A 22,735-nucleotide genomic window follows, 5' to 3' on the forward strand; every position below is an offset into this window, starting at 1 on the left:
GATCTACCAAGGGGGTGCCCCACACCTGGAAGATCTGTCGTACCACACGGGAATTGAGCGACCACTCGTGAGGTTGCATAATCCTGCTCAACCTGTCGGCCAGACTGTTGTTTACGCCTGCCAGATATGTGGCTTGGAGCCCCATGCCGTGACGGCGAGCCCAGAGCCACATGCTGACGGCTTCCTGACACAGGGGGCGAGATCCGGTGCCCCCCTGCTTGTTGACATAGTACATGGCAACCTGGTTGTCTGTCTGAATTTGGATAATTTGGTGGGACAGCCGATCTCTGAAAGCCTTCAGAGCGTTCCAGATCGCTCGTAACTCCAGGAGGTTGATCTGTAGACCGCGTTCCTGGAGGGACCAGCTTCCTTGGGTGTGAAGCCTATCGACATGAGCTCCCCATCCCAGGAGGGACGCATCCGTGGTCAGCACCTTTTGTGGCTGAGGAATTTGGAAGGGACGTCCCAGAGTCAAATTGGAGCAAATCGTCCACCAATATAGGGATTTGAGAAAACTCGTGGACAGGTGGATCACGTCCTCTAGACCCCCGGCGGCCTGATACCACTGGGAGGCTAGGGTCCATTGAGCAGATCTCATGTGAAGGCGGGCCATGGGAGTCACATGAACTGTGGAGGCCATGTGGCCCAGCAATCTCAACATCTGCCGAGCTGTGATCTGCTGGGACGCTCGCACCCGCGAGACGAGGGACAACAAGTTGTTGGCTCTCGTCTCTGGGAGATAGGCGCGAGCCGTCCGAGAATCCAGCAGAGCTCCTATGAATTCGAGTTTCTGCACTGGGAGAAGATGGGACTTTGGATAATTTATCACAAACCCCAGTAGCTCCAGGAGGCGAATAGTCATCTGCATGGACTGCAGGGCTCCTGCCTCGGATGTGTTCTTCACCAGCCAATCGTCGAGATATGGGAACACGTGCACCCCCAGCCTGCGAAGTGCCGCTGCTACTACAGCCAAGCACTTTGTGAACACCCTGGGCGCAGAGGCGAGTCCAAAGGGTAGCACACAGTACTGGAAGTGGCGTGTGCCCAGCTGAAATCGCAGATACTGTCTGTGAGCTGGCAGTATCGGGATGTGAGTGTAGGCATCCTTCAAGTCCAGAGAGCATAGCCAATCGTTTTGCTGAATCATGGGGAGGAGGGTGCCCAGGGAAAGCATCCTGAACTTTTCTTTTACGAGATATTTGTTCAGGGCCCTTAGGTCTAGGATGGGACGCATCCCCCCTGTTTTCTTTTCCACAAGGAAGTACCTGGAATAGAATCCCAGCCCTTCCTGCCCGGATGGCACGGGCTCGACCGCATTGGCGCTGAGAAGGGCGGAGAGTTCCTCTGCAACTACCTGCTTGTGCTGGAAGCTGTAAGACTGAGCTCCCGGTGGACAATTTGGAGGTTTTGAGGCCAAATTGAGGGTGTATCCTTGCCGGACTATTTGCAGAACTCACTGATCGGAGGTTATGAGAGGCCACCTTTGGTGAAAAGCTATCAACCTCCCCCCGACCGGCAGGTCGCCCGGCACTGACACTGGGATGTCGGCTATGCCCTGCTGGAGCCAGTCAAAAGCTCGCCCCTTGCTTTTGCTGGGGAGCCGCGGGGCCTTGCTGAGGCGCGCGCTGCTGACGAGAGCGAGCGCGCTGGGGCTTAGCCTGGGCCGCAGGCTGTCGGGAAGGAGGATTGTACCTACGCTTGCCAGAAGCATAGGGACCAGTCTTCCTTCCCCCGAAAAATCTTCTACCTGTAGAGGTAGATGCTGAAGGCTGCCGGCGGGAGAACTTGTCGAATGCGGTGTCCCGCTGGTGGAGAGACTCTACCACCTGCTCGACTTTTTCCCCAAAAATGTTGTCCGCACGGCAAGGCGAGTCCGCAATCCGCTGCTGGAGTCTATTCTCCAGGTCGGCGGCACGCAGCCATGAGAGCCTGCGCATCACCACACCTTGAGCAGCGGCCCTGGACGCAACATCAAAAGTGTCATAAACTCCTCTGGCCAGGAATTTTCTGCACGCCTTCAGCTGCCTGACCACCTCCTGAAAAGGCTTGGCTTGCTCAGGGGGAAGAGCATCAACCAAGCCCGCCAACTGCCGCACATTGTTCCGCATGTGTATGCTCGTGTAGAGCTGGTAAGACTGGATCTTGGCCACGAGCATAGAAGAATGGTAGGCCTTCCTCCCAAAGGAGTCTAAGGTTCTAGGGTCTTTGCCCGGGGGCGCCGAAGCATGCTCCCTAGAACTCTTAGCCTTCTTTAGGGCCAAATCCACAACTCCAGAGTCATGAGGCAACTGAGTGCGCATCAGCTCTGGGTCCCCATGGATCCGGTACTGGGACTCGATCTTCTTGGGAATGTGGGGATTACTTAATGGCTTGGTCCAGTTCGCAAGCAATGTCTTCTTCAGGACATGATGCAAGGGAACAGTGGACGCTTCCTTAGGTGGAGAAGGATAGTCCAGGAGCTCAAACATTTCAGCCCTGGGCTCGTCCTCCACAACCATCGGGAAGGGGATGGCCGTAGACATCTCCCGGACAAAGGAAGCGAAAGACAGACTCTCAGGAGGAGAAAGCTGCCTTTCAGGAGAGGGAGTGGGATCAGAAGGAAGACCCTCAGACTCCTCGTCAGAGAAATATCTGGGGTCTTCTTCGTCCTCCCACGAGGCCTCACCCTCGGTGTCAGACACAAGTTCACGGACCTGTGTCTGCAACCTCGCCCGGCTCGACTCCGTGGAGCCACGTCCACGATGGGGGCGTCGAGAGGTAGACTCCCTCGCCCGCATCGGCGAAGCTCCCTCCGCCGACGTAGTCGGGGAGCCTTCCTGGGAGGTGGCCGCGGTCGGCACCGCACGCGGTACTGACGTCGGGGACCTCAACCTGGGCGATGGACCAGCCGGCGCCACGCTCGACGGTACCGGAGGCGCAAGCACCGCCGGTACCGGAGGGGTAGGGCGCAACAGCTCTCCCAGAATCTCTGGGAGAACGGCCCGGAGGCTCTCGTTCAGAGTGGCTGCAGAAAAAGGCTGAGAGGTCGATGCAGGCGTTGAAATCAGAACCTGTTCCGGGCGAGGAGGCTGTTCCGGGCTGTCCAGAGTGGAGCGCATCGACACCTCCTGAACAGAGGGTGAGCGGTCCTCTCGGTGCCGATGCCTGCTGGGTGCCGAATCCCTCGGCGACCAGAGCTCTCGGTGCCGACACGGGGGGGAGACCGGTGTCGATGCTTCTTCGACTTCTTCCGAAGCATGTCACCGGAGCTCCCCGGCACCGACGAGGAGGACGTAGAATCCATCCGTCGCTTCCTCGGGGCCGAGACCGAAGAGGGTCGATCCCGGGGGGCTGTACCGCAGGAGCCCTCAGGGTAGGAGGAGACCCACCCGAAGGCTCACCGCCACCAGCAGGGGAATGGACAGCCCTCACCTGCACTCCTGACGATGCACCTCCGTCCGACGACATCAGCAGACGAAGTCTCGGTACCACCGACGTCGATGCAGTCGCCCGATGCCTCGGCGCCGATGCAGAGGTCCGATGCCTCGATGCAGTCGATGGAGCGGCAGCCAAGGAAGATGGTCCGGACACTGACGACGTCGATGCACTCGATGCCTCCGGTGCCGATGTCGACGAAGAGCCCGAGAACAAAACGTTCCACTGGGCTAATCTCGCTACCTGAGTCCGCCTTTGTAACAGGGAACACAGACTGCAGTTCTGAGGGCGGTGCTGGGCCCCTAGACACTGAAGACACGCAGAGTGCCTATCAGTGAGCGAGATTACCTGGGCGCACTGGGTGCACTTCTTGAAGCCGCTGGAAGGCTTCGATGTCATGGGCGGAAAAATCACGCCGGCGAAATCAAAGGCCGAAATGGCGAAAATTGAAGCACCAAAATTTAAAGGGAGAAAAATCTCGACCGAGGCCAAACTAGGCCTACCCCGACAACGAAAGAAAACTTACGGGGCAAAAGCTGTGAAAATTACGGGAAGGGCAGAAAACCCGAAAGGGTCTTCCGGAACACTTCCGGAGCGCTTCCCGAACTTTTTAAAAGAAAAACAAGGAAAAAACACGTCGAAAAGGACGTGCGAGGTCGACTCTCTGGGGCACGAACGGCGTAACACGACCGTACCGAGCGCGGACGAAAGAAGACTGGCCGGCTCGAGCCGGTTTCGGGCGGGAAGACGGCCGCGCATGCGCGGTGCGCATGGGCGCGCGAGGACTAGCAAAGGCCTTTGCTAGTAAACTTTCCGATGGAGGGGGCTGCCGAGGACGTCAACCCATCAGTGAGAACAAGCAGCCTGCTTGTCCTCGGAGAATGTCCTTTACAACATCAGTGTCGATGTGGCTAATAGGCAACTAGTAAGTCATAACACCTCTGTCCCAGATCAAGGCCTAAGGTTGCAGCTACCCTCCCATGAGTGTGGCTGCAACTTCCAACTAACCTCCTCTGAGATGAATGAGATGACATGCCTCACTTCTGTATCCCCCTTTCTAGGGTAGATATGGTTTCATGGTATTCTTGCCTGATGTCCTGCTCTTAGTGAATGTCATAGCATAATTTGAAAGTAATGTAAAGATGTGTTTCCTGCCAACACATCTTAAAGTGTACTCCTTTTTCAGACCAGCTTCCTGAGTTCCCTGTCATGTCGTCTCATGCATCTCACACCCCATGTGTATAGCCCAGGGCTCACCACTGGCCCCACCTTTCCCCATTCCTGCCTTATGCCAGCCAGCCAGCCAGCTCCTGCACTATGCATAGGGTTACCATATTTGCCCTAAGAAAAAAGAGGACACATGCCCCACCCATTGACACACCTCTTCCCCGCCCCCACCCCGCCCATGCCCCGCCCCTTGCCCCGCCCCCTATTCAAGACTTCAATGGAGCTGGAGACACTCACAGAATAACAAGTCACCCTGCAACCCACAACAAGATGATTAGTTCCGCATGGCCGGGGGCACTTTTAAGAGAAACAACATTGGGCAATAAAACGTTTCACAGAAAAAGAAAAAAAACCCAGCCAGCATGATAGGGACGGAGGATACCACTTGTACAGATAGATGAGGTAGGAGAGGAACGGTAAGGAAGCCCTGGAGAGTTGAAAAAGATAGCACAGAGAAGCTGCCGGACATTTGTGCACCTTTGTTCCAATCCAAATGAAAATCGAGAACAGGAGGATTTATTTTTAACCAACAGGGAGAGAGATACCAATTGAATTACCCAGCCAGTTCCATTCTGGTCTCCCCCCCCCCCCCCCCCAGACGGGCCACAGTTTTCTTGTACTTTAACTTGAACAACTACTATCTCCGGTTTTATTACTTCCCCGAATCCCCACACTACCGCGACTGCATGGCAGGCAGCAGCCTGCCAACTAAGTGAAGTAGCACTAGCAGCTACATCAAGAAAGTGGCTCAGTCCGTCCGACCCTCACCCAGACCCACACAACTCGGACAAAAAACAAATTTACCTCGTGGCTGCAGCAGGCACTACTAGTTCTCGTGTACGTGCAGGAGGACTGAGAACGGGAGGGCGGATCGATCAACTAATCAGCTGATTGGGGCGTGTACGTCATCACGCACGGACGCTGCACGTCGGACGAAGGGAGGAGACTGAAAGTCAGGAGGAGGAGCGGAGGACTCGTAGAAAACCCGGACAAAGCCAGCAAACGAAGAAATCCGCCCGGACTCCCGACAGCGCCCTCAAAAAGAGGACATGTCCGGGGAAATCCGGACAAATGGTAACCCTAACTATGCAAGCCATGTTGAATGAGCTGATCTCAAGGACAATCCTTTTACATACACAGGGCGCCAGCAGGAGGAGGAGCAGGAGGAGGAGGAGGCAGGACTATCTGCTCCAGTGGTGCAGGAGGAGGAGGAGCAGGAGGAAGAGGAGGCAGGACTGCCTCAATCGGTGGTGGAGCAGGAGGAGGAGGGCCCCTGGCAGTATATGCCTCTGCTTTTGGAAGAGGAGGAGGGCCCAACACCTCCAGTCCTCTCCACACCATCCCCAGCACCAGCCTGATCCCCCTCCCCCTCCCCAGCCCCAGACCCAGCACTACGCCTCCTGCAGCAACTGGTGAATAGCCAAAACCAGTTACTGCAGGAGGTGTCAGCAATGCGGCAGACTAACGAGCAGCGCTTCAGGGTGCAGAGGCTGCTCCTGGTATTGCTCGTTAGCCTGCTGCAAAGGGCCATTCAGGGAGGAGGATAAGGCCTCCCTTGAGAAAGTTTGTTTTAAAAAAAATGTGTACATAGTTTTATTTTTTTGTGTTGTTAAATATAAGTTTCATATTTTTGATATAACAGGGTGTGTCTCTCTACTTTGTGCACTACATATTATCAAATGCTGGGGTTGATTTGAGAGGAGGCAGCATGACAGGTGAACTGTGACAGAGAAACTTTGGTACATATGTGTGATAAGTGTGGCCATACAGAAGGCCACCTGTTCCTTCCAGACTGCATGGCTGTATGGTAAGTGGGTGGGGGGGGGGGGAGAGGCTGGGTGGGCATTTCTGTTGAGGAACACAAATGCCCATCCAGCCTCTCCCCCCCCTTACCATAGAGCCCCACAACACAGAGTTGTGTAAATAATAGGTATGTTGTCTAGCACTAGTGATCTGCCAAGTAGAAACTTGAAGATAACCATAGGTAGCGCATAGACGATGTTTGCTCTCTGATCACCAGACACCCTTACCCACAACCAAATCACATTGGTGAGGGCCAGGAAGGAGCTACAAACAGCTGGGTCATCTTTTCACATTGAATGTATCAGCAATGGTATATAGTGCTGAGGAGAAAAAGGAAAACAACCGTAAACGCATTAGATGGTTGTTTACTTCATCACAGTTGCAATATAATACATCAGGTACAGAAGGGCATAGGCTAGGGGAATTATATAGGCACCGGGCTGTAGCTACCTGCAGGTAATTTAGAATAGGAGCTGTAACCAGAACCCCTCTCCCTCACCATGACTTAAGGGCTCAAGGGCGTGGTAGGCACGCACCTGTAGCCACCTTGAAAATAGTTTGCAGGATAGAATTTAGAAATGTTGTTCCATAACTATGGAGGATTGTAGGACTGTGTTGAATAATGTGGAAAAGACATTCAGTGCATATATGCTTCCCCCCTCCCCACCCCCAACAATCTTCAGAATGGGTGGGCACTTCATAAAAGGGGACTGGGGTTCACCACATAAAGAAGGATGGAACCTACCGGGGAGCGGTACAGCAGCTTCAAAGGCTGGACCACAGAATCGAGGGCCTACGGAGTGACCTGAAAGCACACAGTGCAGCACTGATGCAGCAACAAGTGGCGTCTCCTTCCACCACTGCACAGCAACCACCAGCAACAGTGGCATTCCTAGCCTGGCTGACACCCGGGACCGATCGCCAATGCGCCCCCCCCCCGGCGAAACCCCCCCCCCGGGTGCAGCACGCCCCCCCCCCCCGGCAAAACTACACCCCCACCCGGGTGCAGCGCAAGACCCCCCCCCGGGTGCATTTTTACCTGCTGGGGGGGGGGGGGGGTGCCACGCGCCTGTTAGCTCCGAGTCCGCTCGTTCCCTCCCTGCTGCTCCCTCTGCCCCAGAACAGGAAGTAACCTGTTCCGTGCAGAGAGAACAAGCGGACTCGGAGCCAACAGGCGTGCGGCACCCCCCCAGCGGCGTGCACCCGGGGCGGACCGCCCCCCCCTTGGTACGCCACTGACCGGCAAACCTGTTGAAAATAGAGGTAAGATTTGAATGCGGAGAACAGAGAGAATGGGGAACCCTTGACCATGAGGGATGCACACATCCATTCTCAGGGCCTCTCCCCCTCCCCCACCCCACAGGCAGCCACAACTGAGTGTGTCCAATAGAGAACAAGACATCTGTACAATGAATTGGATAGAAACAATCATGACTCTCAGAGTGCAGTGTATTACTTGACCAGCTGTCCTGCAAGATGCAAGAAGTGTTTGTTTAGCACTTAGCAAAAAGGGAAGAGGTGGCTGAAAGGTATGAGCTTACCTTGAACTTGTGGTACAATGGCACCAAAGCAACCACCCTCCGGCAAGGGTAATTTCAGCGAACCTGAAATTGAACTGCTGGTTCAGGAAATGCAGAGGAGGCACATGCATCTCTTTGCTCCCACGGGCCAGAGGCTGGCTGCTACAACGAAGCAGAGAGAAAGGGATGCAGTAAGGGACCGGCTGAACTGGTCTTCACTGTGGCAGGGATGTGGAAGACTGCAAACGGAAGTGGCGGTGATGTCAGGAGGAAGGCTGGCGCCAACACCCCAGCAGATGACACCACAAAAAAAAACCCAAAAAACAAACAGGTGTACAAAAGCAGTGGCAAAACAAGGTTTACTATAACTGAAGCTAAAATGCTTGGAAAAACCACCCCATTAAAAAAAACCTCTAAAGTGCAAGCACAGAGAAAGATGTTTTAAAGAGGCGCCAATAAAGGGAATGCAAATTTCGAAATGGGAAGAGCAGTTGCGGACGTTTATCATTATCCCCCTTAATCGAAATGAGGACACCCAAAACACAGAGCAGCTGGGGACGCCCATAGTTCAATACCTATAATCGAAATTAGGACGCCCAAATCGCCGAAGCAGCTGGGGACGTTTAGAGATTTTGTGGATAATCAAAATTAGGACGCCCATCCTATTCTCACATGGGAGTTCCTGAGAGCGTATTTACGCGCCCTTCTCTGTATTTTTGATTCTTTGCATCACATTGGTACAATGGCACCAAAGCAACCACCCACCCGCAAGGGTAATTTCACCGACGCAGAAGATGAACTGCTGGTTCAAGAAATCCAGAGGAGGCATATGCATCTCTTTGCTCCTGTGGGGCAGAGGCTAGCTGCTACAACGAAGCAGCGAGAATGGGAGGCAGTAAGGGACCAGCTCAACGCGGTCTTCCACTGTGGCAGGGATGTGGAAGACTGCAAACGAAAGTAGTGCCAGCTGAGGCATGATGTCAGGAGGAAGGCTGGTGCCAACCCCCCAGCAGATGACACCACTAACTTGACCCCTATCGAGCGCATCATTCATGGGCTCTTGCCCCAGGAGGGGATCCATGTCATTGGGTCCCTTGACACATCAGCACAGCCTGAGGGCTCAGGTAGGTTCACCATTAGGAAGCTGGGGCATCTGTTGTGCTGTACTACACTCTGTTTTACACAAATGGGGGACAGTATGGTGGTCCTCACTAGGGAAAGGGGGGAGAACACCACATGCAATGCAAATCACTATTCATTACAGACCATTACACAGGGAGTAGCAAGGGATGGGGGAGGGAGGAGGGGAGAGGGAGAGAGTTTCCAGCAATGTATATAATATGTGTAAATAATATATTCAAAATATAAAATAAAAATAAAATGTGTGTGTAGGTTAGCACTGTTTCACAGCTTTGGGGGCCTTCCCCACTCCCATCTCTTTTCCCATCACCAAACTCTGCATATCTCCTTCCCACACCTCTGTGCTGTAGCCACTGTGTCCTCTCAACTCCTTCCACAGTTCTATGTCTACCCACCTGCCTGTGTGGCTCTCTTGCACATCAGTCTCTGTAGTACACTGCGCTCCTTGTCTACAGCTCTGTACCATGTACAATGACATCTGTGGCTTGCCTGCCAATCCCATTCCTCACCATCTCTTTGCTGGGTCTTTGCCTGTGGGGCTATGTATATGAATGCTGAAAAACAAAAGTGGGTTATTTTGACCAACACACTTCCTCCCCTTTTGCTATGCAGGTGATGACAGCCAGTCGGAGGAAGAAGCTGGCCCTAGTGGCCACCAACACCAGCACACAGAGCACCAAACTAGTAGGCCTGCACAAGAAACCACAGAGGACCATGGGGTGGAATCACAGGACCCAGCAGCAGTAGCAGTAGCAGCAGCAGCGCCGGCTCTCCCTCCACCACCCGCAGCAGAGGCTCTCCCTCCACCACCCACAGCCTTTGCTGATGGTGGCACTGAAGAAGAAGCTGAAGATGCAGAAGGGGGGGCACCTCCTCAGCAGAGGCCATCCAGCCAGAGGAGGCAGCTACTGCACCTCACCACACAATTGCTGGGCCAGAATGTGCAGATGGAAGACTACTGGCGCAAAAAATTGGAGCTGCAATGGGAAGCGCTCCAGGCCCAACGGGAAGTGGTACAGCAGCTCCAACGACTGGAGCACAGCATCGAGGGCCTACACCGTGACCTGAGAGCATCTAATACAGCCCTGATGCAGCAACACCTCTAACATTGCTTTTGACTCGTAACCACTCGCCTCCACCTACCCTCCTCTCCTCCTTCTTGTACACATTAATTGATTTGATTACTTTACTTTTTGTCTTTTAGATTGTAAGCTCTTTGAGCAGGGACTGTCTTTCTTCTATGTTTGTGCAGCGCTGCGTACGCCTTGTAGCGCTATAGAAATGCTAAATAGTAGTAGTAGTAGTAGTAGTGTCGACTTCCACCACTGCACTGCAACCACCTGCTATGAAGAGGAGCTCGAGATCCTCAGCCTCCCCAGCCACTGGTCCAGCATCCACCACACCAGCTCCCCTTCTGGGTCCTGTGCCCAGGTTGCAGGGCAAGCCACAGAGCGCAAGGTGGCCGGACTTCCACAGGGCAGCCGAGGCAGCAGCTGCCTTGTGGACACAGAGGAGGAGAGTGGGAGCTCATCAGAGGACTCTCAACAGAGTTCCCCTGAAGCACCAGCTGCAAAGGAACATGGTGGGAGGGGTAGGAGGGGACAGGACCGGGGAGGGGGCGTGGAAAGTGATGGGACATGCTGGGGGGGTGGGGGATGAGGGTTGGAGGGAAGGGAATATGCACAGAGCGGGTGATGGTGGTGGGAAGGGGGTGGTGTTGGTATGTAAATACACAGTGATAGAAATAAATGTCAACTTACTCTCACAGAAAACTTGTCTTGATCAGTCTTTGCCTGGCTCTGACCCCCAGCTGGTGTGCACTCTGCTCTGCTCTGTGGGCGGGAGGTGGAGGGGGCTCCTCTTTTCCGAGGACAAGCAGGCTGCTTGTTCTCACGACTGGGTTGACGTCCACGGCAGCCCCCACCAACCGGAAGAAAACTTCGCGGGCAGTCCCGCACGCAGGGCACGCCCACCGCGCATGCGCGGCCGCCTTCCCGCCCGTGCGCGACCGTTCCTGCTCAGTCTTTTCATTTCCGCGCTGGAGAGAGCCACGTTCGTCTCTCTCTCTCTCTGTCAGCCCCGGAAACCGGATCACGCTTTCGCCGCGAACTTTTTTCTCTTCACGTTCTCTGTTTTTCTCTTTTTTCATTTGAGTAAAAAAAAAACAAAAACAAAACGCTTACTTTGTTTTTCCCTCGTCTTTTAGCGGGGGCGTCTCGTTGCGGCCTTGTGGCCGTGCGGTCGATTTATTTTCGAGGTGTGATTTTTACCGCCACCATCGACGACTTTGACTTTGCCGACGCGATTTTTCCGTCGATGTCCTCAAAGGTCCCGAGTGGATTTAAAAAGTGTGGTCGGTGCGACCGGCATATCTCGCACACCGACACCCACGTTTGGTGCCTCCAGTGCCTTGGGCCAGAGCACGATACCAAGACGTGCACTTTGTGTCTCGGTCTCTGGAAACGGACACAAGTAGCGAGGCAAGTTCTTCGGGACCGTCTTTTTGGAACTTGCGCCGGCCCCTCGACGTCGACTTCGACGGCATCGGTATCGACGGCCGGATCTTCGGTACTGGTATCGATGTCCACGAAATCGGCACCGACGGCATCGACCCCAGGAGCACAGGTCCCGTCGGCCCACCGGCTCTCCGGAGACGGCAGGGGTGAGAGGCCGCGTGGGCAATCGGCCCCGGTCACTCCCTCTACCCAGGGCCCTCGGGACCGAACCATGTCGGACCCGATTCCTCGAGGCCGAGGGGGATCCACCTCCTCCTCTTCTGTTCCATCGAGCGCCGATGACGGACACCGTAAAAAGGCGAAGAAGCACCGTCATCGGTCGCCCACGACGCATCCAGCTCCCGGCGCCAGGGATGAGTCGACGCCGAGGAAGCGGCAGCGTCGAGAGGAGAGGTCCCCCTCTGTCGTGGAGGTATCAGCATATCAGGGTGCCAGCACTTCGGTGCAGTCTCCTGGACCCGAGCAGCTTCCGGCACCGACACCCCTACCGGCCCCTTCGTCTTTCCCGACAGCGGGCCTGGACGAGTGCCTCCGAGCCATCCTTCCGGGGATTCTGGAAGGGCTGATGCGCCAGACCGTGCCGGCGCCGGGGGTGCTTGCGCCCTCGGCGCCGTTGATGGAGGCGCCAGCGGGCTCTAGCCCGGTGCCGAGGCCTTCGACGCCGACGCCGCTTGTGGCGCTGGTCTCGACCGCCACGCAGGTGGAATCCCCGTCGTCGATGGAGGGAGCTTCATCCCCGCCGGCGCGGGAGTCCACCGCTCGACGACGCCACCGAGGTCTCGGTGCCTCGACGTCGAGCCGGGCCCGGTTGAGGACTGAGCTACAGGAGCTCATGTCCGACACCGAGGAAGAAGCCTCGTGGGGGGAGGAGGAGGACCCCACATATTTCTCCTCAGAGGAGTCTGTGGGCCTTCCCTCCGACCCCACTCCTTCACCTGAGAGGAAGCTCTCGCCACCTGAGAGCCTCTCCTTTGCCTCCTTCGTTAGGGATATGTCTATTTGCATTCCCTTCCCCGTGGTCTCTGTGGATGAGCCGAGGGCTGAGATGCTCGAGGTCCTCGACTATCCATCACCACCTAGAGAGTCCTCCACGATACCGTTGCACAATGTCCTCAAGGAGACACTGCTTCGGAACTGGTTGAGACCGTTATCTAACCCCACCATCCCCAAGAAAGCGGAGTCCCAATACAGGATCCACTCGGACCCAGAGTTAATGCGGCCCCAATTGCCTCATGACTCGGCGGTCGTGGACTCTGCTCTCAAGAGGGCACGGAGTTCGAGGGATACCGCCTCGGCGCCCCCGGGGCGAGAGTCTCGCACTCTGGACTCGTTTGGGAGGAAGGTCTACCAATCTTCCATGCTCGTGACCCGCATCCAGTCTTACCAGCTCTACACGAGCATCCCCATGCGGAATAATGTGAAGCAACTGGCGGACCTGGTCGACAAGCTCCCCCCGGAGCAGTCCAGGCCCTTGCAGGAGGTAGTCAGGCAGCTGAAGGCGTGCAGAAAGTTCCTGTCCAGGGGTATATATGACACCTGTGACGTGGCATCTCGTGCTGCGGCCCAAGGTATAGTGATGCGCAGGTTCTCATGGCTGCGTGCCTCTGACCTGGACAACCGCACCCAGCAGAGACTGGCCGACGTCCCTTGCCGGGGGGATAATATTTTTGGTGAGAAGGTCGAGCAGTTGGTGGACCAACTACATCAGCGGGAAACCGCCCTCGACAAGCTCTCCCACCGGGCGCCTTCAGCATCCACCTCAGCAGGTGGACGTTTTTCCCAGGCCAGGCAGGCTGCGCCCTACGCCTATAACAAGCATAGGTACACCCAGCCGGCCCGAAGGCCTCATCAGGCACAGGGACAGTCCCAGCGCGCTCGTTCCCGTCAACAGCGTGCGCCTAAGCAGCCCCCTGCGCCTCCACAGCAAAAGCCGGGGACGGGCTTTTGACTGGATCCATGGGAACATAGCCGCCATCAAAGTGTCCGTACCGGACGATCTGCCAGTCGGAGGGAGGTTAAAACTTTTTCACCAAAGGTGGCCTCTTATAACCTCCGACCAGTGGGTTCTCCAAATAGTGTGGTGCGGATATGCCCTGAATTTGGTCTCCCCTCCACCAAATTGTCCTCCGGGAGCTCAGTCCTTCAGCTCCCAGCACAAGCGAGTACTTGCAGAGGAACTCTCCGCCCTTCTCAGCGCCAATGCGGTTCAGCCTGTGCCACCCGGGCAGGAAGGGCAGGGATTCTATTCCAGGTACTTCCTTGTGGAAAAGAAAACAGGGGGGATGCGCCCCATCCTAGACCTGAGAGGCCTGAACAAATTCCTGGTCAAAGAAAAGTTCAGGATGCTTTCCTTGGGCACCCTTCTGCCAATGATTCAGAAAAACGATTGGCTATGTTCCCTGGATTTAAAGGATGCATACACTCACATCCCGATACTGCCAGCTCACAGACAGTATCTCAGATTCCGTCTGGGCACACGGCATTTTCAGTATTGTGTGCTGCCCTTTGGGCTCGCCTCTGCCCCACGGGTGTTCACCAAGTGCCTTGTGGTGGTTGCGGCGTATCTACGCAAGCTGGGAGTGCACGTGTTCCCATATCTCGACGATTGGCTGGTCAAGAACACCTCGGAGGCAGGAGCTCTCTGGTCCATGCAGTGCACTATTCACCTCCTGGAGCTGCTGGGGTTTGTGATAAATTACCCAAAGTCCCATCTCCAGCCAGCCCAGTCTCTAGAATTCATAGGAGCTCTGCTGAATACTCAGACGGCTCAGGCCTTCCTTCCCGAAGCGAGGGCCAACAACCTCCTGTCCCTGGCTTCCCGGACCAGAGCGTCTCAGCAGATCACAGCTCGGCAGATGTTGAGACTTCTGGGTCATATGGCCTCCACAGTTCATGTGACTCTCATGGCTCGTCTTCACATGAGATCTGCTCAATGGACCCTAGCTTCCCAGTGGTTTCAAGCCACCGGGAATCTAGAAGATGTCATTCGCCTCTCCACCAGTTGCCGCACTTCACTGCACTGGTGGACCATTCGGACCAATTTGACCCTGGGACGTCCATTTCAAATTCCACAGCCCACGAAAGTGCTGACGACGGATGCATCTCGCCTGGGGTGGGGAGCTCATGTCGATGGGCTTCACACCCGGGGACTGTGGTCCCTCCAGGAAAAGGATCTTCAGATCAACCTCCTGGAGCTCCGAGCGGTCTGGAACGCACTGAAGGCTTTCAGAGATCGGCTGTCCTGTCAAATTATCCAAATTCAGACAGACAATCAGGTTGCAATGTATTACATCAACAAGCAGGGGGGCACCGGATCTCGCCCCCTGTGTCAGGAAGCCGTAGGGATGTGGCGTTGGGCTTGCCAGTTCGGTATGCTCCTCCAAGCCACATACCTGGCAGGCGTAAACAACAGTCTGGCCGACAGACTGAGCAGAGTCATGCAACCGCACGAGTGGTCGCTCCATTCCAAAGTGGTATGCAAGATCTTCCGAGAGTGGGGCACCCCCTCGGTGGACCTTTTCGCCTCTCGGACCAACCACAAGCTGCCTCTGTTCTGTTCCAGACTTCAGGCACACGGCAGGCTAGCGTCGGATGCCTTTCTCCTTCATCGGGGGACCGGCCTCCTGTATGCTTATCCTCCCATACCTTTGGTGGGGAAGACCTTACTGAAGCTCAAGCAAGACCGCGGCACCATGATTCTGATCGCGCCTTTTTGGCCCCGTCAGATCTGGTTCCCTCTTCTTCTGGAGTTGTCCTTCGAAGAACCGTGGAGATTGGAGTGTTTTCCGACTCTCATTTCGCAGAACGACGGAGCGTTGCTGCACCCCAACCTTCAGTCTCTGGCTCTCACGGCCTGGATGTTGAGGGCGTAGACTTCGCTTTGTTGGGTCTGTCTGAGGGTGTCTCCCGTGTCTTGATTGCCTCTAGGAAGGATTCCACTAAAAAGAGTTACTTTTTCAAGTGGAGGAGGTTTGTCGTTTGGTGTGAGAGCAAGGCCCTAGAACCTCGTTCTTGCCCTGCACAGAACCTGCTTGAATACCTTCTGCACTTATCAGAGTCTGGCCTCAAGACCAACTCCGTAAGGAATCACCTTAGTGCGATTAGTGCTTACCATTATCGTGTGGAGGGTAAAGCCGTCTCTGGAGAGCCTTTAGTCGTTCGATTCATGAGAGGCTTGCTTTTGTCAAAGCCCCCTATCAAGCCTCCTGCAGTGTCATGGGATCTCAACATCGTCCTCACCCAGCTGATGAAACCTCCTTTTGAGCCACTGAATTCCTGCCATCTGAAGTAATTGACCTGGAAGGTCATTTTTTTGGTGGCAGTTACTTCAGCTCGTAGGGTAGGTGAGCTTCAAGCCCTGGTAGCTCATGCTCCGTACACTAAATTTCATCATAACAGAGTAGTGCTCCGCACTCACCCTAAGTTCCTGCCAAAGGTGGTGTCGGAGTTCCATCTTAACCAGTCAATTGTCTTGCCAACATTCTTTCCCAGACCGCATACCCGCCCTGCTGAACGTCAGTTGCACACATTGGACTGCAAGAGAGCATTGGCCTTCTATCTGGAGCGGACACAGCCCCACAGACAGTCCGCCCAATTGTTTATTTCTTTTGACCCCAATAGGAAAGGGGTCGCTGTCGGGAAATGCACCATCTCCAATTGGCTAGCAGATTGCATTTCCTTCACTTACGCCCAGGCTGGGCTGACTCTTGAGGGTCATGTCATGGCTCATAGTGTCAGAGCCATGGCAGCGTCGGTGGCTCACTTGAAGTCAGCCACTATTGAAGAGATTTGCAAGGCTGCGACGTGGTCATCTGTCCACACATTCACATCACATTACTGCCTCCAGCAGGATACCCGACGCGACAGTCGGTTCGGGCAGTCGGTGCTGCAGAATCTGTTTGGGGTTTAAATCCAACTCCACCCTCTAGGACCCGAATTTATTCTGGTCAGGCTGCACTCTCAGTTAGTTGTTCTTCGTAGGTCAATTTCTGTTATATCCTCGCCGTTGCGAGGTTCAATTGACCTGGGTTCTTGTTTTGAGTGAGCCTGAGAGCTAGGGATACCCCAGTCGTGAAAACAAGCAGCCTGCTTGTCCTCTGAGAAAGCGAATGATACATACCTGTAGCAGGTGTTCTCCGAGGACAGCAGGCTGATTGTTCTCACCTACCCTCCCTCCTCCCCTTTGGAGTTGCGTTTTACTCATGTTTTTGCTTGTCATTCAACTGAGCGGGAACGGTCGCGCACGGGCGGGAAGGCGGCCGCGCATGCGCGGTGGGCGTGCCCTGCGTGCGGGACCGCCCGCGAAGTTTTCTTCCGGTTGGTGGGGGCTGCCGTGGACGTCAACCCAGTCGTGAGAACAATCAGCCTGCTGTCCTCGGAGAACACCTGCTACAGGTATGTATCATTCGCTATCCTGTTCATCTGGGGCCTGCTGCTGTGGTGGCTGTGGCTCTTCTGGGAGGGCCTGTCCTATGCGCATTGCCAAATTATGTAGCATGCAGCAGGCCAGGAATACCTTTGCCACCTTTTGGGGGTTGTACAGGAGCTCCCCTCCTCAACGGTCCAGACATCGGAACCTGTTCTTAAGTTGTCCGAAGGTGCGCTCAATGATGCCATGGGTGGTCCGATGCATGCAAAACAGGGATCTTTGCGCAAGTAGCATGCAAATGCATGCTAAACCTATTCATCCTCAATGATCAGCAACCAGTGCACAAAACATTGGCCTGCTGGCCGCGGCAAACCCTACACCAGCTCGGTGCTGGTGTTAGGGTTTACAGACCATTGGGGAGGAATGGTGAGCCTTGTGCAGCATGCATTTGCACGTTAGCAAGGAAAGGGAAGGGAAAGGGAAATGGGACTTGATATACCGCCTTTCTGAGGTTTTTGCAACTACATTCAAAGTGGTTTACATATATTCAGGTACTTATTTTGTACCAGGGGCAATGGAGGTTTAAGTGACTTGACCAGAGTCACAAGGAGCTGCAGTGGGAATCAAACTCAGCTCCCCAGGATCAAAGTCCACTGCACTAACCACTAGGCTACTCCTCCATTTCCCCCAATGCAGCAGCCCATGCCCCCCCCCCCCCCCCCCGCAGGAACAGGAACCCCGACTCGACACCCCCAGCAACACGGGGGCTGGAGGTACGGCAGACCTCCATTCCCTCGCCCCCCTGACACAGATCGGGGGGGGGGGGGGGGTCGGGGGGACTTGAGGTCTGCCGGACCTCCAGCCCCCCGTGTCGCTTGACTCGGGGTGGGGGTATTTGGGGATCTGGTGGTCCCACGGACTTCCAGCCCCTGTGTTTGACAGGTCTGGGCTTTTGACAGCCTAGACCTGTCAAACAAGTGCAGGAGGACATAGACTTGTCAAACAAGTGCAGGAGGATTGAGCCCGAGCGCATGCTCAGGCACAATCCTCCCGCATTTTTACCCTATGGTCAGAGTGAATTGCGTGCTTAAATTTGCAATAAAGCCCCAGGCTGTTCCAGTGCTATTTTTCCATTTCAACATTTTTTATTGATGACAAATCATTATAAACATACAAACGACTTTGCATATATATTCAAAAAAATCATTGTACAAAATCAACACTTATAAAAAGCAACAATGAGAAATTTTCACTGTTTGGAACAGACCGGGTCTTTTGATCATCTGTCTATAAGGGAGAAGCCTCTAAGAGACATGGGAAGGAACTTGCTCTACGGAAAGATCATAAAGGAGAGAGAGAGGAGAAAGAGAAGGTTAAAAAAAAAAACCTTGATGGACCACAGTGGAACTAAGAAAGGTCAGCTCTCAAAAAGCTGCTAGCACATGGCATGTAGGGCACAGACTTTGCCTCTCATACCCAGTCTGTAGGGCAAAGAAAGAAGGCTGGCCGGCCCTAGCTGTCACAATTGATGCTGTTTTCCTTGGCTGTGCTCACCTCGCCCACTGGTGGCCAGAACCGGTGGCTGCCATAGACTGTCTTGCTGTCTCCCTACACATTCCACACTTTCATTCCAGTCCGGTCCAGATATTCTAGCCCTCCAGACTTGGTTTGAAGTTTGGCAGCTAGCCTCACCCTTAGCTGCCTTGAGATTCCTGCAGCTGAGCTTCAGCTGCTGATGGACTTTATTAACCACCTGGAAACTTTCTACTTTGCCTTGGCAACAGAGGTTTTCGGTGAAGTTCTTGTCCCTGTTGGTTTGTTGCGGTTCCTGCCCTGTAAGCATTCTGTGTCAGCTTGACCCTGCTTGTTTTCCTGGATTATTCTCTTGATTCCTGCCTGCCTGCCTAAGACTCTGTTTGGTTCTGTTTTTTTCTCTTGATTCCTGCCTGCCTAGGACTCTGTTTGGTCCTGGATCATTCTACTGATTACTGCCTGCCTTTGACCCTGCTGGTTTCCTGGATTATTCTACTGTTGCTGCCTGCCTTTTGATCCTGCTGGTTTCCTGGATTATTCTACTGGTTGCTGCCTGCCTGTTGACCCTGCTGATTTCCTGGATTATTCTACTGTTTCTTGCCCTGCCTGTTCCAGCTTGCTCTGCCTCAGTTGCAGTTCCAGTCCTGTTTGTACTAGTCCGTCTGTGTTCTGCCTTGCCTCTTGTTTGGTTGATTCTCCTGCCGCTGCCGCTCCTTGTCAGTGGCCCAAGGGCTCACGATTCCAGACTATCCTTGAGAGTCACTAGCTCAGAGCTGACAGCTAATAGGGAAAGCTCACAAGGTGTCAATCACAGGAACTGCAAACTATAGAAGGGGTGGGGAAGCCCCAGCACCAGTGCTGTCTGTTCAAATAACATTCCCAATAAATATATACAATAATGCCCTTTGCCCCCATGAATATGGGGATAGCAAAGTGCTACTTTTACATTATACTCAAAAAGTAATATATTAGGCAATAACTTTTTTACTTTCACAAATTTTTTGTGTTCTTCGCTATACTTTTTACAATTACTTAAGTATTAAAATATATATTTGTTTTTACTTTTGCTTAAGTACTTAGACCTAATACTTTGAAAAACACTATATGCTGGTATTGCTGCGAAAGTGGAAGGGAAGCTACTGAAAACCTTGGGAACAGAATGGGCAGATGCTCAACACTAGGGTTACCATATGGCTCCAGAAAAAGGAAGACGGGTTTTACTTCCATTGCTTTCAAAGCAATGGAAGTACAACCCGGCTGGCTCAATCTGTCCTCCTTTTTCTGGAGCCATATGGTAACCCCACAGGCATGTTAATTGCTGCAACTGTGCTGTCCCCCCACCCCTCAAATTGTGCTGCCCTAGGCAAATTCCTAGTCCACTTTGTGACTGGACCGGCCCTGGATTTATATAACTGTACTTCAAGGCTATCATCAGAAGAAAATGAATGCATTTTTTGTGATCATTATTTTACAAGTTGCTCAATAAACTGTTTTAATTTTGGAACAGCACAAATGGAGAGGAAAAACAGAGAACCTTTGGAATAGAAGGAAGACACAGAGAGAAAGGGTCCTGTGGGGGGGGGGGAAGGACAGAGAGTATCTTAAGGGGTGGGGAAAAGAGATTTTCTTAGGGGGGCGTGGGGAGGGGTAGGGAGAGATATATTAGAGAAGAAAGACTTCCTGGGGGGAAAGTGTCACGAAATGTCTAGCCACCGACCTGGGGTTACCCCGTGGCCACTTAGAGGGTCTATCCCCAGCACAGCTCAGGTCCGCCTGCACCTGCCGCTCATGCTCTACACTAGAACCCTCCTTCCACCGACTGGGTCACAACCGCCTCTGGGTGAGTCTCCCACTCTCAAATTATCCCCAGTGATTTCTAGGTTACTGGAGCCACACTCCCAGTGGTCCCACAGTTCCCAGAAAGCACTCACAGACCCAACACACAAACCACCAGGATTCTTTCAGTCCAGACAGCAGAGTCAACAAACTAAACAGGTTTATTGTTACACTGGAACAATGAACAAAAAATGTGAAGTCATCAAACCAACAGGTAACTGAAATACACTAACTAAACATCTATATACTGTCTAACAGTACCCGGGAAGGTCGGGATATATAACTGTTCGCAGAGCCTCAGCAAAGAGATCTGTCTTTCTTTCCTCCTGGGCTAAGACTGAAGCAACAGCCAGTCCTACTGGGTAATTTTTCAAACTCCAAACTCCAGGCTAATCAGAGTCCAGTCCAACAAGATTGAAAGTATAGTGCTGCTGGCTTCCTGCTTGTGTTAAAGGAAAAGAACATTCAGTTCCCTGTAACAGCTTTACAGCAAAGAAACATCACCTGCTGGCCAAATAGAAGAAATACACTTCAGGACATAATTAAAACAAGAAAATATCTAATGCGTTTTACAGGCTTAAAACACACTGTTTCTTCACAGAAAGGGAAGGAGAGACAGTGAGAGTGCACGGAGAGTGAATGAGAAAGAGTGCTTTTGTGGGGAGGAGACAGATAATTTTGGGAGGAAGAAAAGAGAGCAAGTGAAGAGTTATGCTAGCCCTTGCTCTCAGTAAACTACAGGCCAATGGCTCATAATAAGAGCTAGGCTTCTTAAAATAAAAAATCATCTCTGATATAAAAGAGAGCTAGCTTGTAAGAATCAGTGATCACATTTCACTGTAAGCAAGTGCTGAAATGAGGTAATTGAGATCTGGCAAGGGAGGGGGGCATTTGCTCTGAGACTGGCACCTGCAAGACTGTCATGAGCAAGATTGCATGGTTGAGTAGAGATAGTACTGGGTCAGCTGCACCCCAGGTGAGAACATCCAAAGGAGGGGGCTAGGGAAAGTTTGGGGAAAATGCAAAGTCATCTAATAAGATGCGCTCTGAGCATATCTTGTTTATACTTAGAGCCTGAGAGTATGTGAAGTCATTTCGATCAACTGATAAGGTCCAAGAACCCTGGTGACAAAGCTAGGGTCCATTGAAATGAATAGGGTGAAAATAGTATAAAAATGGGAGTCAGAAGGGTATTAGGATCAGAAGAAGAGAGAGCAGAGACTCCAGAAGGTCAGACAGAGATAGGACGTGTCGTGGACTGCTGTTCAAATCTATGACCTGCCTGATTTGCTATTGGTAAGATTGAAATAAACTATCTCCTTATATCCCAGCGAGTCCTTCTGATTATGGAGTCCGTTAATTCCTGGACTGTGTAAGAGCAGTCTGGGGGAGGATAAGGTCAGAATAGGTGGGGGAACACGCAGAATTATATACACAAGAGAAAGAACACCTGGGAGGAAGGGGGAGGGGGAGGAGAAAGAATGAGTGCCATGGGTATGACAGGGAAAGAGAAAGCTAAGGGTTGGAAGGAAGAGAAAGAGTGCGTACCTTAGAAGGGGAAGGGAGATAGGGAGAGTGCCTTGAAGGGGAAAGGATAGAAGGGTCAGATCAGGTTGGGAGATGAAGTGACTGCTGAGTCCAGTGTTAATGTTTTGCAGGTGTCTGCTAGAATTACTATTAATCCTTGAGGCTGGGGGGGGGGCAAGATTCCCCTGGCCTAGCCTCCAAGTGGGGGGCCCAGTGCCAGGGTCTATCTCTCTCCTGCTTCTGTGTGTCAGGACTCAGGTAATTGCGTTAATGCAATAACCTGGGTCCCAGCACACAGAAGCAGTAGAGTGAGAAGACACAGGAGGGTAAGGGGGTGGTGGCCCAAGTGGGGAGGCAGTGGACGGCTGCAGCCCAAGTGGGGGGGGGGGGGGGGCGGTGGCAGCCCTGTCCCAGGCCTGGCTCTGTCTCAATGGCCCTGAACCAGATATGGATTACTGATCACTGAAGCTGGATAAGTATGACTAAGACCTTCACATTAGGCAGCTCAGAAGTCACTTACCTTCCTTACGCCATCCTTTGTTAATAACTGTTTCTCGAGGTCTGGCATTTTCGCAGGGCTTTCATATTTCTGTGCAGACCTTGCCACTTCTTCCTTCTTTTCCTTTTCTAAAAGGAGAAATATGAAAAAAAAAACCTGTGAGGTCACTGATGTGGTTTGAGGATCTAATACTTGGATTAAGGAATTAATTATCTAAATGGCTCTGGCTTCCTCATTTTCTTAATGTATGATAAAATACACTGAGAAAACAAGGGTGATTGGCGGTTTCTAACTGTCAGAATTCAATCAATCAAATGCTGGTCTCCTTATTGCCAAAAGAATGGTTCATGTG

General features: G+C 53.1%; 1 protein-coding gene across 1 annotated transcript in view; it reads right to left on the reverse strand.

The window, feature by feature from the left end:
* The window catches only part of FAM227A (family with sequence similarity 227 member A), a 263,367-nt gene extending 240,862 nt beyond the window's left edge, over positions 1-22,505 (reverse strand). The window contains exon 1 of the mRNA XM_030210759.1: positions 22,405-22,505. Coding sequence (XP_030066619.1) covers positions 22,405-22,452 — 48 coding nt within the window. The 5' untranslated portion in view covers positions 22,453-22,505. The remainder of the gene's footprint in view (positions 1-22,404) is intronic.
* Between the last annotated feature and the right edge of the window lie 230 nt (positions 22,506-22,735).

This window comes from Microcaecilia unicolor, chromosome 1 (genome assembly GCF_901765095.1).
Source record: "Microcaecilia unicolor chromosome 1, aMicUni1.1, whole genome shotgun sequence".
Lineage (NCBI taxonomy): Eukaryota > Metazoa > Chordata > Amphibia > Gymnophiona > Siphonopidae > Microcaecilia > Microcaecilia unicolor.